Consider the following 18960-nt stretch of genomic DNA (forward strand, 5'->3'; position numbering starts at 1 on the left):
CTGGGGTGGGAGAGGGGGGAGCACCTGGCTAATGTGATGAGAGGGGGATGAATCCGTAAGCTGTTAAGCCACTGCAAAGCCCCTCGCGTTCTGGCCCTGTTATCGCCGACTTCTGCTCACATCTGCTCACAGGGTTATTTTTAACTGGGTATTAAGGACTTCTGGGTCCTTAAGCAGGCAGGGGGGTGGTTCTGCTTGTCCCCCCCAAGCAGGAGCCACATTTTGTGGCTGCAGAGGTGCCCGTGAGACACTAATGCCGACCCCGCTGCTATTTGGGAGGGGGAACAGGGCCCCCCTGCGCCCCCTTTCCCCTCCTCACCCAGCCATCAGCTTTGCAGAGGGTCCCAGCACTGGTCCCAGCAAGCTGGTGGCACTGGCGAAAGGCTGGAGGGGAAGCCAGGCAGGAACCTCACACAGAGGGATGCCGCCAGGGATATAAAAAATAAAGAGATGTTTATTAGCATTGAGTAAAGTGCAACCTCAGCGTAGTTTTACACTCAGAAGCCGGGTAAACGGCAGGAGAAGAGTTCAGAGCAGACCTGAAGGGCGAGGGGAGAAGAGGCAAGGTTGTCCTAAAAGGGTACAAAAACTGTACAAAAGCCTTTTAAAATAAAAAATAAAGAAACAACATCAGATAAATTATTTACAGTTCAAATTGATTACAGGTAACGAGAGGCTGAAGGCTCACGAGCTTCTGCAGGCTGAGAGAGCAAGAAGAGAGGGGCTGAGGCGAGGCCCAGGCCCCCAGCGGGCGTTTAGGCGGAGCCATGGGCTGCGGGGCAGCATCCCGGCGGCTGGGATTATCCTCCGGCAGCAAGTTCTGCTTTGGGGTGGGAGTTGTGGTGGGGTAAAGCCTCGGTGCTGCGGCGCAGCCCCGGCTCCTGCCCGGCTGGGGCAGGAATTCATCGTGACTTCCAGCGAGTGGACAAGGGTGAAGGCAGGGAACATTTGGGATGGGATTGGGCCTTCACCTGGCTGTTTCTGCTAAAATCGGCAGAGACCGAACACAACTGCTAAGTCTCCGGAGATACCGCGGAGGTGCCGGGGCGCATGGTGCTGCGTTGCTGCTGGCCGTGCCGGCAGGGCTGGGGGCTTACGGGACCACTCCCGTGCCGGCCGGCCTCTCCTGGAGCTACGGGCCGGCAACCAGCTCGTCATTAACGGCAGAGAGACCCTGCACAGGCCTGTGGCGAGAAGGGAACCCCACCGCTGGAGACCCCAGCGCCAGGCAGCTTTCTGTGCCGCTGCCTCGGTAACTCCAGGAGAGATCTGCTTCATTTACAGGTACGGGTGGTTTTCTTGCCAGTGCCTTAAACTCCCCAGGGAGACCCGAGCTGAACTGTGTTCCTCCAACTTGTGACCTACAAGCAAAGACTGCGGAGACAAAACGTAGCTGCAGCCCCACTGTGGACCACGAGCCAGCAAAGTCCAGCCCCTCTCCCACCCCAGAGCCATTTCTGAAGAGATTATCAAAGGGGACGATAGGACGTGCTCATCACGGCACTAAAATCTGCCAGGAGCAGCACCCTCAGGGGCTGTGTTTCAGACTGGCAGCTTGGCTCACCCCCACTTCACGCTGGGAGAGCTCCTCGGGTCTGAAACAGGCCGCAGGGAACGCTGCCGTGCAGCGTCGGAGGCAAAGCTGCAGCCTGGCTGAACCCTTTCGTCTATAAAGAAACTCCTTCCTGGGCTCAGATCTTCAGGAGGAGGCCCTGAGCCACGCTCCGTCTCCTGCAGTGACACTACACAACTCGCTGTTTCCTTGTCTTCGCCATCACCCTCACTGGCACACAAAGCGAAGAGGAATTTAACAGGGAAAGAGCTGAGCCCAGCCTTGAGCTTCCCGGAGAACGGGTCACCCGTTTGATCTGGCCTCACCCGGAGCAAACTGCTCTGGAGCGAAGCTGCTGACGGGAAAGCACGTGGGAGGGTGGAAGGTGGGCACGAGGATGGGGGAGAGCTTTTGCCAACTTGTTGGATCCAATTAGCCAAAAATAATTGAAAAGCTCAGCAGGAGCCCCGCACGGGGCCAGGACTGCTTTCCTCACCGAGAAGCTTTGCACCAACGTGCAGCAGAGCCCCACTCTGCAGGCTGCAGAGTTCGGCTTTAGCTCAGGCCCCCTGGGCTTCTCCTGCCTCACGCTCTGGGTTTGCTGCGTGGTTTTGGCAGGCCAGTGGCCACAGGGGATCGTACCCGCTGCGCTCTCAGCTGGAGACAGGCTGGAGCCACACGGCTTTGATCCACTCTCCCATCTGGTCAGTGGGAACATGGATCAAGTTTGCAGCTCAAGCCTGCTTCTGGTTCCTTCAGTGACCTTCGCACCACCATGGATGAAGGTCAGGAGCCTGGGGCAGATGGGGCTGTTTCCCCATACACCTCAGCTTGTTAGCAAGGCTGCTGGGACCACTGGTGGCGAACGGTGCTGTTCTGAAGAGCACAGCCCCTCACAGAGGGGGAAGAGGCTGCGTTGTCCTGGGACACAGCCACGAAAGCGCTGCAGAGCCCTCTTGACACCTTGGCCTGTGGATCTGGCATGGAGAGGGCTACTGCCTCTCTGTCTTGACGTGGTCTCCAATCATCCTCCTGTGATACGTGGCCAGGAAGATGTCGTTGTCTCGGGGGCAGTCGTAGTGGCAGGAGCACATCTTGATGAACATCATTTTCCGCTGGAAGAAGTCCCCCTCGGGGCAGCGGAACTCCACCTCCACGGTGCTGGTGACATACGGGGTGCAGCAGCGGCCGTCCGTGCAGCTGCCGCAGAACTTGGGCCGGTAGGAACGGGTGCTGGTGCAGCCCGAAAACTCAAAGTGGAGGCTCTGACGCGGCTTTGGGGTCCGCACACACTTCTTCCCCTTCTAGGGAGAGAGCAGATGGGATAACAAGGACATGACAAGCAGACAAAAGGTCCACCTAGGCCTGTGCTCCATCTCCATCGCTGGGCAGTAGGACACAGAAAACGTGGAAGCACAGAGCAAACCCTGTGAGACAGGCTCACGCCTGACACGCACCTAACCAGGTTCTCCCTCTCACCCACGGCGTTGTGTCCCCTCTCCCCAAGCCCAGTACCTTGGTTTTCTCCATGGGGAAGTCGCAGGGCCGGACCATGCAGAGCCGCGTCTCCTTCTCCAGGTGGCACTGGGGGTTGTCGTTGGTCACTCGGGCAGAGATGCCCATGCCGCAGCTCTTGGAGCAAGCGCTCCACTCGGTGGTCTGCACCAAGCAGTTCTCCTGCAGGTCATTCAGCTCCGGCTTCTGGGCTGGATCCTCCCTGAAAACTGAGCCACGTGGAAGAGGCACAAAGCAAGGTTCAGGGCTTGGGACAAAGTCTGGCAGCTCCATGGCTGCTCCCAACTCAGTCTAACTCTTCAGGGATGGTAGCCAGGGTCTGATCCGTCCCGTGAGCTACTCGGCCTCTCAGGAGGAGGACACGGGCAAGCTCAGAGCTGTTTCCTACCACAGCCCAGCTCCAGCCAGTTCTGCTGCAATACCAGAGGGCGCGCGAGCCTCCCCCCAGCATTGCTAAGGTCTCACCGTAATGGGTCTGGGGTTCAACACTTGGCACCCACACCTCGGTGCACAAAGAGAGCAGCCACCACCAGTTCCAAACCAGTTGTGACTTAGGGCTGCAGTCCAAAGGCAGTTTGGATCCACCCCCATCCCCCAGCAAACAGCTCCGGCCCCGTCACGTCTGCCCACCACTCACCCGCCATGGCTGTTTCGAAGCGGTTTTCCTCGCTGCCCTCCTCACAGATCCACTCTTCGCAGCACTTATTGCGGAACTTCACCCGCCGGGGGTTGGGGCACTCGGGGGACGGCAGCCGGAGGTCGTCGGAGCAGAGGGGGATGCAGCCGATGGCCCCGTCCATGCAGATGCACTGCAGCTTGCAGGTGGGCTGGAAGCTCTCCCCGTTGTGGTAGATCTTGCCCAGCAGGTCACAAGTTGCACCCTCGTGAGCTGTGGGAAGGGGGAAGAGGAGAAGCTGAGCAGAGGGCATGGGGCTGGCAGCACGGCCTCTGCCTTGGGGGCTCACAGGGCCCCTGACGAGGGACAAGTGCCCACGTGCAGGCTCCCCCCAATCTGCCATCCCAGTGCTGGAGGCAGCAGAAGTTGGCACATTTAATATATGGTTCCCTGGACCCAAGGCTATTCCCAACATCGATTTCTGGAAGTTGGCTCCAGCCATGCCGGACCTCCCAAAGTTCTCTAGAAAAACCTCTTCTCCACTTGGATGAGCCACTTAAGTGGGACTTTGTCTTTACAGCTTGTGAACAGCCTGTTCTCCAGTCAGAGGTCTTCCTGGCCGGCTCAGAGAGTGCCCCAGTCAGCGGTGTTGTGCAAGATGCATTCCTGACACGACACGTGAGCCAGCGGCTTCGCTCCTCGTTACTCCTAGGAGACCAAAAGGCAACATGCTCCTAAGAGCAGCAGGTTCCCCACATGTCTAAAGGTACCTACAAAAGGAAAGTAACACTTTGGATTTATGACCTTTTTGGCTCTTCTGTGATCCGTGAATCTCCTCTTCCCTCCAGCCACAACCTTTTCTTTTTCTCTCTGTTCTGATCTCCAGCCCTCTCATGAGTCTCCAGCCCTCCTACGAGTCTTTCACTCCTTCCCAATAAAACTTAAATGAGCAAAAGAGGAAACCCCGCAATATCTGACACGCAGGAGCAACCTTCAGTCTGCGGGTGCGAGCAATGCTCACTAGTTCTTACGTCTGTATTAGCCAAAATTTTTCCAGTGGAAGTTTTCCAGCAGAAAACTCTTATTTGATTAAGAGTTTTGCAGGCACAGATCAATGTCAGGAATGTTTTCAATGGGAAACAACTGAAGCATTTCAATACGATATCAAAGATTTCCTTTACGCTCGTACAATAGCTCAACCAATGTACTTGTTGGACAGTATCCACAGGGGGAAGAATTTTGCTTGGGTAATGATTTTAGATACTATAAATATCAAGATGAAACATTTTGATATAATGGAAGTGGAAGATTTTGACACAGTCAAGCGAGTATTCTAAATAACTCACGGAAGGTTTTGAGATTTTAATTTTTTTTTTTTTTTCTTTCAGCCTGAAATGAAATGTTGAAACCTGAGGCGTTCACAGGACAGAAATCCTGCTTTTGGACAGTTCTCAATAGCTGCTGCTTTCTGCAATCCTGACCCTTAAAAAACAAAAAAAAAAATCCATGCAAACCTCTATTGGGAAGTTACCAAAATGAAGGATTCTTGGCTGCTTGCGGAGGCTTACCAGGAAACCTGATCTATTTTCCCCTTAGTCCTGCTCGCCCGTGGAACATTGTCTCAGACAGAAAGTGTTTGGACCAAACAAGGAGCGAGAGCCTCTTTCCATCCCACCTAGTCCTTGAGGGGACACAAATCCTTCCGGGCTGCTAATGCCTCGTTTCTAACCAGAGCTGGATCTCAGCTTGCAACTCTTTTCAATGCCATTGGTATAAAAATACTCCTGTGCTCCTACTTAGAAGTTTCAAAATCCTCACTTTTTCCATCAAAGCGGAAGCCATCCACTTCCCCTCTACACAACCATTCATGCTTATTTTTAAATCCTCTTTCACTGTTTTTCAGCCCAAGCCCTCTCCCTTCCCGATGAACTGATCGTGCTGTTCCCTCCGCAGCGCTGCTCCCCGCCCAAGGAATGGCAGCCTGCTCAGGGGTTTTATTATATTTTCAAAATTCAGTCGTCTTGTCATACCCTTCATTACCCTACAACGACCTCACTTTCCCGTTGGCCTGATCCAACTAAAGCACCAAAACGGATTGTGCCAGCGGAGTGAGACGGCTCTTTATTTACCAGCTCCACCTGGTCCCGCTGCCACCTCCCGCCTCCAAACACCACGTCCAGCCAGGGAGACTTTTGTCCTTTCCTGCAGGGAATATGGCAGAGCTCAAGTGAGCCGCTCCCGTCGGCGCAGCTCTGCCAGCTCCCTGCACCCACCCAGGCCACCCCACCACCCTTAGGCTCTCCTACTCTAGAGTTACTTATGGGATCGTCTCTACCTTTCTGATACTCCAAGGTCTCTGCAGGAAGGGATGAATTCCTCTGCAATGCATGAAGTGCTACATACTGTGATAACACTAAAGAAACATACAGTAATTTCCACTCTGATGGTTCCCTTCCTGTCTCTTCTCACATGGCCTTCAGGCTGGTTCCCAACCCACGAGCCTTTCCCATGACACCTGAACACCTCTCTGCTCCCTCCTGCTCCCACCACATTCATCTTATTTGGATACCTGTAAGTCCTCTCTTCTCTATTCACAGACACTGATCCTTCCCTTCATTTGATTCATCACTCTACCTTCAGCTTCCTCCACTGCCTCCCAAATCCCCCATCCTCCAAGAGATCAGTGTGAACATCACAAAAATATCACCCAAAGACGTGATGTCCCAAATCCTCCGTTCAGTTTTGGGAGACATCTAGTCTATGTTCATCTGGGATTTTTGCCATGAAAATCTTAATTTCTCACTTAAAGGCAGGAAGGAGAGTTGTGGTCTTCATGTCTGATTGTCTACGCGGCAGGGATCTGGGACCCTCGCTCCAAAAATCTTTGTGTCAAACCCATAACCCGTACGTCATGGTGACGACGAAGGACTTTCTTTAGGAAGGTGTCCAGTCTTCATGTGAAGTCTCTGAGACGAAGACTCTTCCCCGCTCCTGAGTAAATTGCTCCAGTGATTCAGCTACCTTTACTCTACAAACATACACCTCATTTCCACTCTTAATTAGGCAGTTTACAGCTTGCACCCGCTGGATGTTATTACGTCTGCATTTACCTTATTAAGCTTCAATCTGCAGCTCTAGGTGTATCAGTGCCTGCAGAAAGGACTAGGGAGCTCACAGGGCTTCTAAAGATCACAATAAATTGAACAAATAACTTATAGAAACTTCTCAAAAGAAAGAAGAAAACACCATCTACAAGTTAAACTCATTATTTAGAGTAAAAAAAAAATAATTGCATGTGATCCTGGCACTGCGAAACAGCGCAGTTTCACCCCGAATCCCCGAGGCTCGGGCTGATGCGAGCGGCACAGCTGCCGGAGCGTTTCCAGAGGTGCCACGTGCAGTGGCTGAACGCTTCCCAGAGCGCTCGCATCAGCCTTCCAGCCCTCGTGTCTTCCTGACTATTCTGAAAAGCTTGGATTAAGAAAACGGTCAGCTCCTGGCAGACGGGGCAGAGGAGCCTTGTTTTTAAACAAGGAACGGGAGACTGAGGAAATACGTTTTTTTCTCTACGCCAAAATAATTTCTGCGTGCTTTAAAAATAGCGACTACATTTAAAACATCAAAAAGATTTTTCTTTTCTGGCTGAAGAGGCACCAGGAGAGAAAACAGGTCTGCGTTTGTATTTACCTGGCTCAGTAATTCTCGTGTTCTACATACACACTATTTTGCAAACAAGCCGTTCAGCCCCTTCCACCCCCGTGCTAAGGCCAGAAACGTGGTACGCCTCTTGCACGTAAGCGGTCGGGTGCCGAACGCCAACCTCCTCCAGTGCGAGGCAGTGAGATTTTGGGTGATGTTTCCCAAGAAACTGTACTTTCCGTTGAAAGTCCCGATTGCTGATACTCGCCCACAGGCGCTACAGGGCTAAAGGATGCCTCCGAACACTGCCACAGGAACAAAGGAGAGTCCCAAACCCCGACTCGTGCCTTTGGAAACAGCCGCCACTGCAGGAGGAGGTAGGTTGCGTGTGTGTCGGTATCAGCGGACCTGTCGGTTCGCAGGGCTGGCGCAGATCTCACAACGTGGTGCTGGATGAAGCTGCAAGCGCTACAGGGAATTCTGACCGTGCCGTGGGTTTTCTGGGAGGTCTGCAGGCAGAGGGCTGAAGGGGCCACAAGAAAACCGCACAATAACAGAACATACAGCTCTCACCTAAGCAGATCCCGCTGCCTCTGTGGATTTTGGAGAAGTCGCAGTAGAGTCCCTTGTGATGATCACAGGGTTTCTGCGGGGAGCAGAGCTCGCCAAGCTGCCTGGCACACACTTTGCAGCAACCACAGGCATCCAACACATGGCTGGTGCCAGCGGGGCACTGCAGCGGCTGGGAGGGACACTGGCATGGGTACGTGCAGGCCTGCGGTTCTACCTGGAGGGCAGACAAGCCATGGAGAGAATGAGTCTCCCGCAAGCCAGCCAGGCAGAGGAATGAAAAACACGGATCTGCTTCAAGCACAGGCACCCCGTCAAGAGGAGGGAAGACCGACTTCACCCTCCGCCGGAGAGCCCTGCTGCAGAGGATGTGCGTGCAGCTCCCGAGGACTCGCAAAGCTGATCTTTTTCTCATCCCTAACACATCTGGAGCTCAAGGAAAACAAAATATGCCTCTGGGAAGCAGGGCCAAAACAAACAGGGCAAGCAGTAGCTTGGAGTCCCATGCGCAGCTCAGCCCCCCGCTTCCCTGGCAGCAATAAAGTAGTAATTATTAACAGTAAGCAATTCCCAGCTCTTACATAGCACTGCTCGGGAGAAAACATCAAAGCACTCTGCAGCAGCATCATTAGACCCAGTCCGAAGACAGCAAAAGCGAGGCATATAGTGAAAGGACTTGCCCAAAGTCAGCCAGCTCTGGAAACTAGCCCAAAGGCTCCCAAGTCCCATCCTGTCCCCTGGATCTCACCCTTGCTTCCCTATTCCCAGAGATGTGCCCTCTCCTTTCCCCCTCCCAGGGAACACAGCATAACCAGCCTTCCTCAGGACCTTGCGAATCCACAGCTGCCCCACTCGGTCGCATTGCAGAAGTGCTGGCCACCTCCTGAAGCCTGCCCTTGGCTTTTATGCAGCATCAGATGCTAAGCAGAGATCAGGCTACATCTGAAGGAGGGTTACCTTCTCCAGAAAACCCAGGGTACTTCAAACACTCCAGTAACTCAGTCTGTGGCATCCTTGTCCTGAATCAGCTTGGAGCGAGTGCACCAGCCTCAGCTCTGGATGTGCCCAGATCGGGCAAGACGTAAAACCACGACTGTGAAAGGTGCAGCAGGTACCGTCTGGAAAGATGCTCTTGTACCTCCTCAGAAACATCAGTGTGCCAGCTTTAGCCTGGTTTTCTGTTCAGCTTCTGCCCACTAAAACTCTCCAGGTAGTTGGGAGGGATGCAAGAGCACTACCCAGGCGCTGTGCGCTGCGAGGCACTGGGCAGCTCCCACCCAGGGGCAGCTGCTGCCGCAGGGCTGGTACAACCCTTGCACGTAGATGATGCCAGCAAAACGCTTTTGGGATCCTGTATTGCTGTGAGCTGGGGTGAAGAGGAAAGCGCCCGACAGCGCAGGCGCCTCACAGCTCCGCTGCCGCCCCAGGGAGAGGGGCTGCAGCAGCTGGAAGGAGCCTGGGGGCAGGCGGGAGGGGGGAACACCTGGAACAGAGGCCAAAAAAATAGCTTGCTCCAGCTCTGTTTGCACTTGCTGTGTCCCATCCAGCCCTCGCTTGTGAAACAGCTTCCTTGGATATTGTGTTTGTCACCAATAACAGTAGTAAAACTTTTCCAGCTGTTTTGACTGTTGCTCGAAACAGCTGCTCTGACTTTAGCTCACATGGGGTCAGAAGAAGCCAACTGCTTTGTACTTGGGTAACAATCAGCACAGTATGGTGTAGGACAGGGATCCGTCTAAATCTTAACTCACGAGTCATCCCAGAGTCTCACCCCGCCCAGTGGGAATCAGCATAATTCTCCCTGAAAACTCCTAGCGCAAAGTATTTTGGAAACAAGCCTCTCCTGCCTGTAGCCCAGCTGTTCTCAGACAGCGGTCCTAGGGCCACTCGCTGGGAGCTGGCATGTCACAGGGATCTCTTCCCAGCTGCTGAAGTGCATTAAAAGACACTAAAAATACAGAAATACTGTGTTTCATGTATGCAGCTGCTGCAGCTGCCAGAAGGACGGGTTATTCAACCGTGGGTGAGGGGTACGTGAGATCATAAACGAGGCAAAGCATTCCTAACACAGGACCTATATTAAGATGCAATCCATGCACTTAAAAAATAATGACAACAAGCATTTTCCAATGCAATGTCAGCCACAGGCCATATACAGAAACTCTCAGAATAGCTCTCCTACTGAAAAACAAACCCAAACAACCTCCTTCAGGATAACACAGAATGCACCAGCATTAACCCAACCGAGTTTTCTCTCTTGCCTTCATTAATCATTGTTGGTGCTGTTTATTTCCTTTAACAACCCACGCAAAGAAACGAGACCACCTGGTTTTACCCTCTGTTCACAACTGGCTTCACTTCCTCATTATGTTATGGCTGCTTCTCAGCACAAGAACATCTGGATTCAGATCTGGGACGTATCAGAGACCGGCTGGGTGGCTCTGTGCCCCTACCTCTCCTGTGCCTCATTTCCCCACCTGTGAGCACGAGCACAGCTTGAAAGGCCCGATTCATCTGTATTTGCCGGGCTCTTCTCAACACTTTGAGATTTCCCCGTCAGTCAGCTCAGACATGCCTCTTTTCCTCACCCAGGCCACCTGGCCCCAGGGTGTGCTGGGGCTCCTGTTTGCTTGTTTTATTACTGAGCAAAGTCAGCTCGTGCTATTTATAACTCCCGCTCCTCTCACAAGCCCGAGAGAGGAGAGAATGGGCTGAAATCCTTTTTGGCTCATGCACACTCAGCAGTGAGCACTGAGTAACTGGTTGGCGAGGGGAACTTCTTGAGTTGGGAACAGCTGGTACGATGTCAGCGTTGAACCAACTTCCTAGAGTTGTCCTTTACTTAAATTGCTTTCACAGCAATTTCAGACAGGCTAAATAACGGATTATATTGGGTTTGCATGGAGCACCCGACACCCTGCATTATTTTCAAGGGCTGCTTCTAGGAGTTGTTTCAATGTATGGAAACCACCCAAAGTGTCCCGAAGCACTGCAAGGACTTGCATTCAGGGCTTGCCGCAGACCCACACGCACCACAAAGACCAGCATTTCCACATAACGTGCCACAGACCTGGGTGTGGAGGGATTCAACTTCGAGAACATTTAATTTTCTTCCCCCCTGCAGAAGGGTCTGTCTGCAAAATTACGCTTTTACTTTCACTGGGCAGGATCCTAAGTTCAAGTTCACTATAGCCTTGGCCTGGTTTCTGCTGAGGTGCATTTCTGTGATCTTTTAGAGCAGCAGAGCAGAGCCAGTGTGAGAGATCAAGGCTATCGATTTAAGAAAGTGCTAAAGCCTGGAATATCGGCTCTCCCTGCCCCTGGCTTTGCTGGCAGCTCTCACATTGATCACAAGCACCATGTGTGAATCTGCCTCGCCTGGGACCCCTAAGCGATGGCCAGGCCACAGTGGGAGTAAAACCAGCCTGACTAGAGGGCTCCCTTGCCTGTGCTCCATGCACGTTCTGCACCACTGACTCCAGGTCCCATCTGCTCAGCTGACAAGCCAGAACAAGCTTCCTCCCGACTGCCAGCACCAAACCCAGTTACCTGGGGGGAAAGGAAAAGTGAGAATGTTCTTCCCGCTTCACATTCACATAAAACCTCTTCCCCCTACACCCTCAGGAAGGCACGAGTGAGGGGGCACGAGCTCACACCACTGCAGCGGTTCTGCGGCATCGTCAGGACTTCTCATTCCTGACCAGTCAATGTCCACACGAGCCCAGGGAACCAGCTGGGAGGGACAAGCCAAGGAGGATTTCTAAAATGCACTTGGGCTCAGGATGGCATTCAAAGGGCTGGGAAGGGAGCGCTTTGGAGCTGAGCTAGCTGTTTGCAAAGTGCTTTGGGAGCCAGGGGTTAACGCTGCAAGGTAGAAGTAATATAATAAACACACAAATAACTGGTTGCCTTTCACGCTCCAAGGCTGGCAGTAGATAAAGCAGTCAAAGCCCAGCTATTCACATACTCCGAACAGTGAACTGTCACGGGTAATACCTGCTCTCCCTCCACCACAGGCTCTGAAGGCACCTTCCCGGGTTGCTGCAGCACATCATACAACAGCCTGCTACGAGAGACAAGAACCAGTACCTCCATTTCACGGGCACGGAGACTTGCCCAGGCTGAGCCTGGCAGAGCTAAACATAACTCCCAGTAATCCTGGTTCTACTCTCACCTCTGAACAACACAGGAAGCAGATTTCAGGAGCAACAGCTTCCTTGCTCGATCCACTAATCACTCTCAGTGCTCAAAGAAAGTCAAAAGTCCCATTTCCAAGGCAGTCGGCAGGTTTAGGGAAAATGACATCGTCTCAGAGTGAATACGAAGTGTCCCAGCAGTGGGATTCACTGCTCCCGTCCATGTGACCAATATGATGCTGCCAAAGCTGGGTCAGCGCAAGAAGCAAGACGCCCATCCCAAACCACAGAAGCTACCCATAGGTCACAGCAGCGTTAGGCGCACGGGACACCTGTCCTGGCAGGAAAGGGGCTGGCACAAGCCGAGGGCTGCCAGGAGCAATTAAACAGACCTTATCAACCAGAGGTTTATTGCATCTATCAGCACAATAAGCCTCACAAGGCGCAGCAGCTCTGTGAACCTGATTTCCTGACCGATCCAAAAGGCACTTACTGCAATTTAGATACACTAATGACTGCAGTAATGTTCCTGCTATCAGTGGCACTGTTACAACACACAAAAGTCCTAAGCAGAATCAGCTGCTCTGTCAAGCACTTGTATTAGCACAAAACCAAGCACAAATCCTGCTGTGGAGAGGCTGCAGCAGTCTAATTTCCCGCTCAGGATCGCTGTTTTTGGGAACACATGGGTGGATTCGGTGGCAGCTGGGGAAGGATGGTGATGGTAAGGACCTGGGGTATGAGACTTTTATTCCTTGCAGTGACATAAACTCAGTAACTTCACCTCTCTCTGTTCTCTTCTCCCCCCTTGTAAACCAGGGCTGGCTTCTAGGTCACAAGAGTGAAACAGCATCCATTCCCATTTGCCCGGAGCTTTGAGATCCGCAGATGACGGGCGTTACGCGCGGTGCAGCTCCGGGCGTGATTTAGTTACACGGTGCATTTGCATTGCTCTGCTAACAGCCAACCTTCCCTTAGAAACCTTTGGAGGCAGGTGGCAGCTGGGAAGAGTTATTCAGCCTAAAGCATTCACATGCATCAAAGCGAGAAGCTGCAATGCCCAGCCAGCAAATGGAGCTGCTGCCGTGCAATACGTACCCGGCCAGGTGCAAGGAGGAGGAGGAGGAGGAACAGGGTCCAGGTCACTGCCCCCATGTTGCCAGACATCCTGAGTAAAGGGAAGGGAGGGATTCAGGCTGCTGACTGACTCACTCCTTCTCCTTCGGAGTTTCTCCTCTCTGGAGAAAGTTGCACACCAGCTCCTCTTTAAATAGCCTCCTGGAGGGGGCGTGCCCCGCGCTTGAGTGACAATCTGGAAAGCAAGCTGAAATGGGTGCAACAAAAAATGTCCAAATTCCAGGGAACATGAGCAGATTCCTGTGGCCCTGGCGGTTACGGGGCTGCCGGCACAGCCTGCAGCTTGGTTACTTTCCACGTGGATAAATCAAATCCCAGTATTATTATTTTTTAATTTCTCCTCTTTTTAACTCCGAAAGTATGAAGCCTGGGACAGCTTTCTTGACACAACCCCCCTTCCCCTACCTACATCCATTCCTTGTTGGCTGCAAGAGCTGAGGACTTAAATAAGCAGAGCTTTGTGGTGCTCAATTCCCCTTTGAACAGGAGGGAGAGATGGAAAGTTCAGCGCTGTTAGGCGCAATTAGGTACCATAACTGACCGTGCATCACCAGCGCTTGCTCCTGCCAGCTCCGAGAAATGAAAGTTTCATGACTATAAAGACCTCTGTCTGAACTCCTGCACCGAGGAGCTGTTTGTTTTACAAGGCAATGAAAAGCTACAGGGTGAAGATTATTGATAAAGGACAGCAGTTCCCTGTAGTGTTTTATCTGCACATTGGGGCTGATGCAGGATATCACACATTTTTATCTCGGGGCATGATCTTTTCTGTTTGCTGCTGAAATACAGAACCAGGCTTCTGCACAGCCTGCACAAAAAGACCTTTAGAATATGAAAGATTTGTTTTGTGTATTAAAAGAATTTTGTTTATTCCCAAAGAGCAAGCAGAATGCAGCCATGGAAAGACAAGGGGAAGGAGTGCAGCAGAGGGCACTCTTAGCCTTTGCTGGCCTGGGGTGTGACAGAACAGGTTGGGTACCGGGCAGGAATCCTCTGTGCCGCACATGAAGTGGCCTTAAAAAGATGGAGCCGTGCCTTTGAGTCAGGGACCCTCCTGGGGTAGAAATGGTGCAAGACCTGGGTACTTACTTGGGGCCAACATAGAGCAGGGGCAGGAGCACGCGCGGAATGTGCTGCGCCGTACAGGCCCTACTGCATCCCGGCGGAGCGTGCTGTCGGTAGGACAGAGCATGAAGAAAATATAGGGGTTGTGTAGCGGGTCGTTTAAATTCAGCCTCCTTCCTTCTGGCCTCCAAGCGTAGGGCATCTTAGCTGGGAATCAAGGCCTGCATTTTCCTCAGGTCCTTTCAGGTCCCTGTGCAACACCAGATCAGCCTCCCCACGCCCTCCACCGCTGTCTGTCCAGCGCTGAAAACAGACAATTCTGACTCTTAATTAATTAGCATTTGAAAAGCCCCTTGGGGTTTGGGGCTGGAGAGCATTAGCACAGTGCAAACCACCTCAGATGCACCTCCTTCTCCTCCTCCTCCATAAGACGAGGGATTTCACAATGATTTCCGTAACTGTTACCTCTGCTAATGTCACAATGAAGGATTACATCTCCACACAAAAGATTTAATGTTCTGGAGGCGGTACAAACATCCAGTGCCCTAGAGCAGCTCGGAGCTAAAGGCAGCCTAGCTGGATACACATTCCTTCCCCTTTGGGGAAGGCTTGGCACCTGAAAGTATGTTGTCTCCTAAAATTAGCCACTCGCATTTTGCAGGACATTCTCCCCCTGCTCGTAAATGAGACAGAGATAAAGTGCTACACACTTCTGCTCTCGTTTTCTCACACAGCAAGAATATAACCCACAGCTGAATTCCAAGCCCTGTGGGGCATTTGAGGTGTGATACTTGTGCTGTTTTAAAAGGACAGCGCTTAACGTATGGCTCAATTCATACGTCGCTCCTTGTCCAAGAAGCAGCCGTTGCACTTTGAGCCATGATCTTCCAGATTCTGCTTTCAGAATTTCTTCTAACCTGCTGCATGACCTCACATGAACTGTGCAACCAAAATCATAACGCTCACTCACCTGCCAGGGGTTTTGCGGGGAATATTCAGCACTAAACCAGCGTTACGATGGCTGATTCATTTTTCAACCTACAACAAAAAACAGAATAATTCATTTATAAAACGTCCTTACCGAGCTGCTCATCATCATCATCCACCTGAACGCTTTCAGAACAGTAGCATAAGGAAAACGTACAGAATTGCAATCCCGCTCGTCCTTCAAGCTCTGCCATGGCACCGTCTCCCCTCCTTTGCCCAGAGACGCTCCTGGCTCCGCTCTAGCTCCTTCACTGGATAACAGAACCAACATCTTGTGTCAGTGTCTTCGCGGCAAGGTGCCAGGAGCCACGCCAACCCTCCACCTGAGGGTCTCTGGGGACAGAGGGGCCCGCTTCGCCTCTCGGAGCCCAGCGCAAGTCTGCCACAGAGACACCTTTTTACCATAAGCTGAAAAAAAGCAGAGCAGCAGCAGGACATGAAGGACAAGTGTTAGGGAGCTCCCTACGCCCATGGTCCAAGATTTTCTCAGGGCACTGCGACAACCAAAACCACCCCCAATGCAGGCAGCTGAACTGTTCACCCCACTGGACATGCCACTTGCCAAGAAGCAAGAGAAGAATGTGAAGGTTGAGTGACTCAGAATGATCAGAGGGAGGAAACTCCCAGGATAACACCAGTTTGCGTCTCTTCTTTTTGCCTGAGCTGCCTCAAGTGAAGGGATAAAGATGTCAACCCCGCTTAAAATATGCCCCAAGCAAAGAATAGTGGGTGTTTAATTCACCTTGTTACATTCTTCTGGGTTCACTCACCATCCCCAACCAGCGGCTTTCCTGAATCTATAGTAATTTAAAGAAGAAGACATTTAGATAATTGCTAAAAATCATGTAAGGCTACAGAATAAAATTACGGTAAGCACACGCACAGTTTCTTGGCTCAGCGTGATCTCTCCCAGAGGCACTCTGCCTGCAGAGGCCAAAATGACAAGGCAGTACAAGCAGCATGGTGAGGGGAATCATGCTCACCCAGTCCTCAAGGACTTCAAAGCTGTCCCCAGTCTCAAAGCTGCTCAGTCGGCCACAGGACATGCTGGTGGCCCTCAGGGCTGCTCCTTACGGGAAGGCTTCCGCTCTCAGAGGCGGCCAGTCTCAGCAAAATCACTGTGGGAGCGGATCACGGGCAACCACTCTCATTTGGCAATCTTAACCTTATGAGCCTCACTGAAATGACATCCAACGGAGATTTGGCCCAGGAGAGATGGTGAGGTTCATCCGGCGAGACGGTCTGAAACACAGGAATTCCGTTCCATTGTTCATTACCCAACTACTGATGCCTGCTCGGTGCGTCCTGCTCACATGCTCCGGCTGACCTGATTGCCACATTCGGGGCCATGAAGGAGTCCTGGCCCCTGCTTTTTGCTGCCTTCTGTCATTTGAGGATAAGATGCAGTTCTTAAGTTTGGCTGGGCACTTTCATCCAGCTTCTCCCCTGATGACACAAGGCTGGAAGACGTAAGTGACACTGTTGATTTCTCCATCTGTGGTATATTACTAATAAATGAACAAAACCCATCAACCTCTATCAAGGCCGTGAGTTTGCTGCAAGGTTGGGAAGGAGCTCGGCAGGTCCGTGTGCCGCGGGGTAGGACGGGTGAGGAGTCTTTGAATGCTTTTGGGCTAAACATGGTTCCCAGAGGCTTAACAGCTGAGATGGTCTCTTCCAGACCCGTGTTCCAGTTCAAGTTCTGTGCTAATTCAGCATCTGCCTAGGGGGACATTTGGGGTCAGATTCATGCCATCTAATCCTTAGGCACTTAAGGTATCTCCATTAGAAGTCTAATCTCTCTAGGCTCTCTTTATAATCAGTGGAGAGGACCGAAGCTCCTGAACTGCCTTCTGTCAGTCCCTATCTCCGCTGCTCTGGACGTTATCGGCTGTATCACGATGTTAGTCGCCGTAAACTGTCAAGAGAAAGTGTCATAAAGGCAACACCGGAGCTCAGCAAAGGCTAAATGCTACAGCATATCTGACTCTGATCTGGGTGGGAAAGGCTGCCCTGCCCTAAGGAGGGAAAGGGCAGGAAAAACCACCCCTCCCCACTTCAGCACAGCCTTGGATGAAATCCTGGCTGCAGGGAAACACCCACCAGCTTCAGCAGAGCTAGGACTGCCCTCTCCGCCTGGCTCCCCAGATACTACAGCCCCGAGGGCACGCTGCTGTGCCCATCCTTTAAGGGATGTCAGGCAGGGAACAAATTTTGTCCCGGGCGGCAGAGTTCACTAATGAAGTCCCCAGTTTGTTTGGTTCTGGGAGGAACACTCCATTGTATTTGAGGATTTATTGTGAAATAGAAGCCTATCAAGGGAGGCAAAACTTGGGATGGGTGGGGTGCCTGTCGATGTCCTTATAAAGGAAGTAAATATATAAAACCACTCTTGGCATCACGAGTTTGGAAAGAGCCAGTGCTTTGACACAGAGCTTGCCAGCAAAAGCACACATTCTTTTGTGGACAAAAAAAAATGCCCCCCCCGGAGCCTGATCTCGGCAGGGAGCAAAAAGCCAGTTCTGCAGCTTACCAAAGAGCGCGCAACCAAGGAACCAAGGGCAGCCGGGGGGCTGCCAGGAAAGGCACTAAACCCCATTTATCAAGGCAAAGGATTCCTGGTTCAGAACAGGTGAACAGTAAGCAATTCAACACTTCTAAGGACATACGCGCAACGAGAAGCCTTCCCAAAGCAGAGCTCCACAGGTGTTGAGCTCCTTGCAAAAAATAGGCCTTGGTTTTGGAAGCCGAGCATTTGACAGTCTTCCCCCTCTCTTTCACCCTGTTCCTGCTGTTGTGAGAAATCTGGCCTTTCACCCCAACCCAGAGCAGAGCCAGCTGCAGGGTCTCAGGCCAGCTAGCCCCACTCTAATTACCTACCCTGACTTCTTGCCTAACACTGTCTGGAGGATTTTGCCTAAATAATGCACAAGATCCTGCACAAAGGGCTTCTGTGACCAGCTTCCATATTCTGCCTCCGGACAGGCTACAAGCAGCTCTGGATGTGGCAAAGAGGCAGAAGTTCATGCAAGGACCAGGCCCTGGACTAGAGCTCCGAGGATCCCGGCCTAACACCCAGCCCTGCTGCAGCCCCCCTGCGTGACCCTGGGCTCACTGTAGCTACAACCCCTTCAAGAACAGTTGACAAAGGGCTGCAAACACAGCTTGTTGCCTGACCTGACCATGCCTGGAGGCAGCATGGGCTGCACAGACCTGTCCGAGGGCACAGCCTGCCCCAGGCGTGCTTGTGCAGGTGGGTGCCCCAGGATCCCCGGAGCTCAGCATCCAGGTTACTGGTCCGGGCAGAAAATCACACCTCGAGGGCAATGCAGACAAAGCTGCCAGCAATCACTCCGTGCCTCAAGGTTTGTCAAGGTGCAATACAAAAGTACCTGTTACCTGCCGACCAGCACAGGTCTCCCCGTGGTAGCGTAACAGCAGGTGATCTTCTGAGACCCTGCTCAGTTACTTGCTCAACAACTGCAAGATGTGGATGCAGACGTGAGTCACCATCGCGGCATTTGTGCCTGGGCATTGGCTTGCACGGAACTGCAGGAGGAACAGGCCCTGGGAGGAAACAGTCAGCTGCACCCACCTGTGAAATGGATGCTTCCTCGGGTTTTTCCACTTCTTATCTTACTGCATGCCTAGTTATCCTGAAGAAAAACTGCAGGGAGGGAGGGTATGTTTAAGGTGGACTCGGGCAGGTTCATATAAGGAGGCCTCCTGATCTAGAGGAGTCC

The 18960-nt window shown here is 52.3% G+C and overlaps 1 protein-coding gene across 1 annotated transcript; it reads right to left on the bottom strand.

The window, feature by feature from the left end:
* Positions 1–431: 431 nt before the first annotated feature.
* On the bottom strand, positions 432–16669 carry LOC142066752 (CCN family member 2-like). Its single transcript, XM_075114696.1, has 11 exons — positions 16545–16669; positions 16201–16459; positions 15960–16014; positions 15375–15625; positions 15201–15268; positions 14255–14533; positions 13127–13352; positions 7896–8109; positions 3705–3956; positions 3068–3276; positions 432–2856 (listed from the first exon to the last, which is right to left on the bottom strand). The coding sequence occupies exons 7-11, from the start codon at positions 13193–13195 to the stop codon at positions 2545–2547; spliced, it is 1056 nt and encodes a 351-aa protein (XP_074970797.1). The 5' UTR covers positions 13196–13352; positions 14255–14533; positions 15201–15268; positions 15375–15625; positions 15960–16014; positions 16201–16459; positions 16545–16669; the 3' UTR covers positions 432–2544.
* Between the last annotated feature and the right edge of the window lie 2291 nt (positions 16670–18960).

The sequence above is a fragment of the Phalacrocorax aristotelis genome, chromosome 20, assembly GCF_949628215.1.
Source record: "Phalacrocorax aristotelis chromosome 20, bGulAri2.1, whole genome shotgun sequence".
NCBI lineage: Eukaryota > Metazoa > Chordata > Aves > Suliformes > Phalacrocoracidae > Phalacrocorax > Phalacrocorax aristotelis.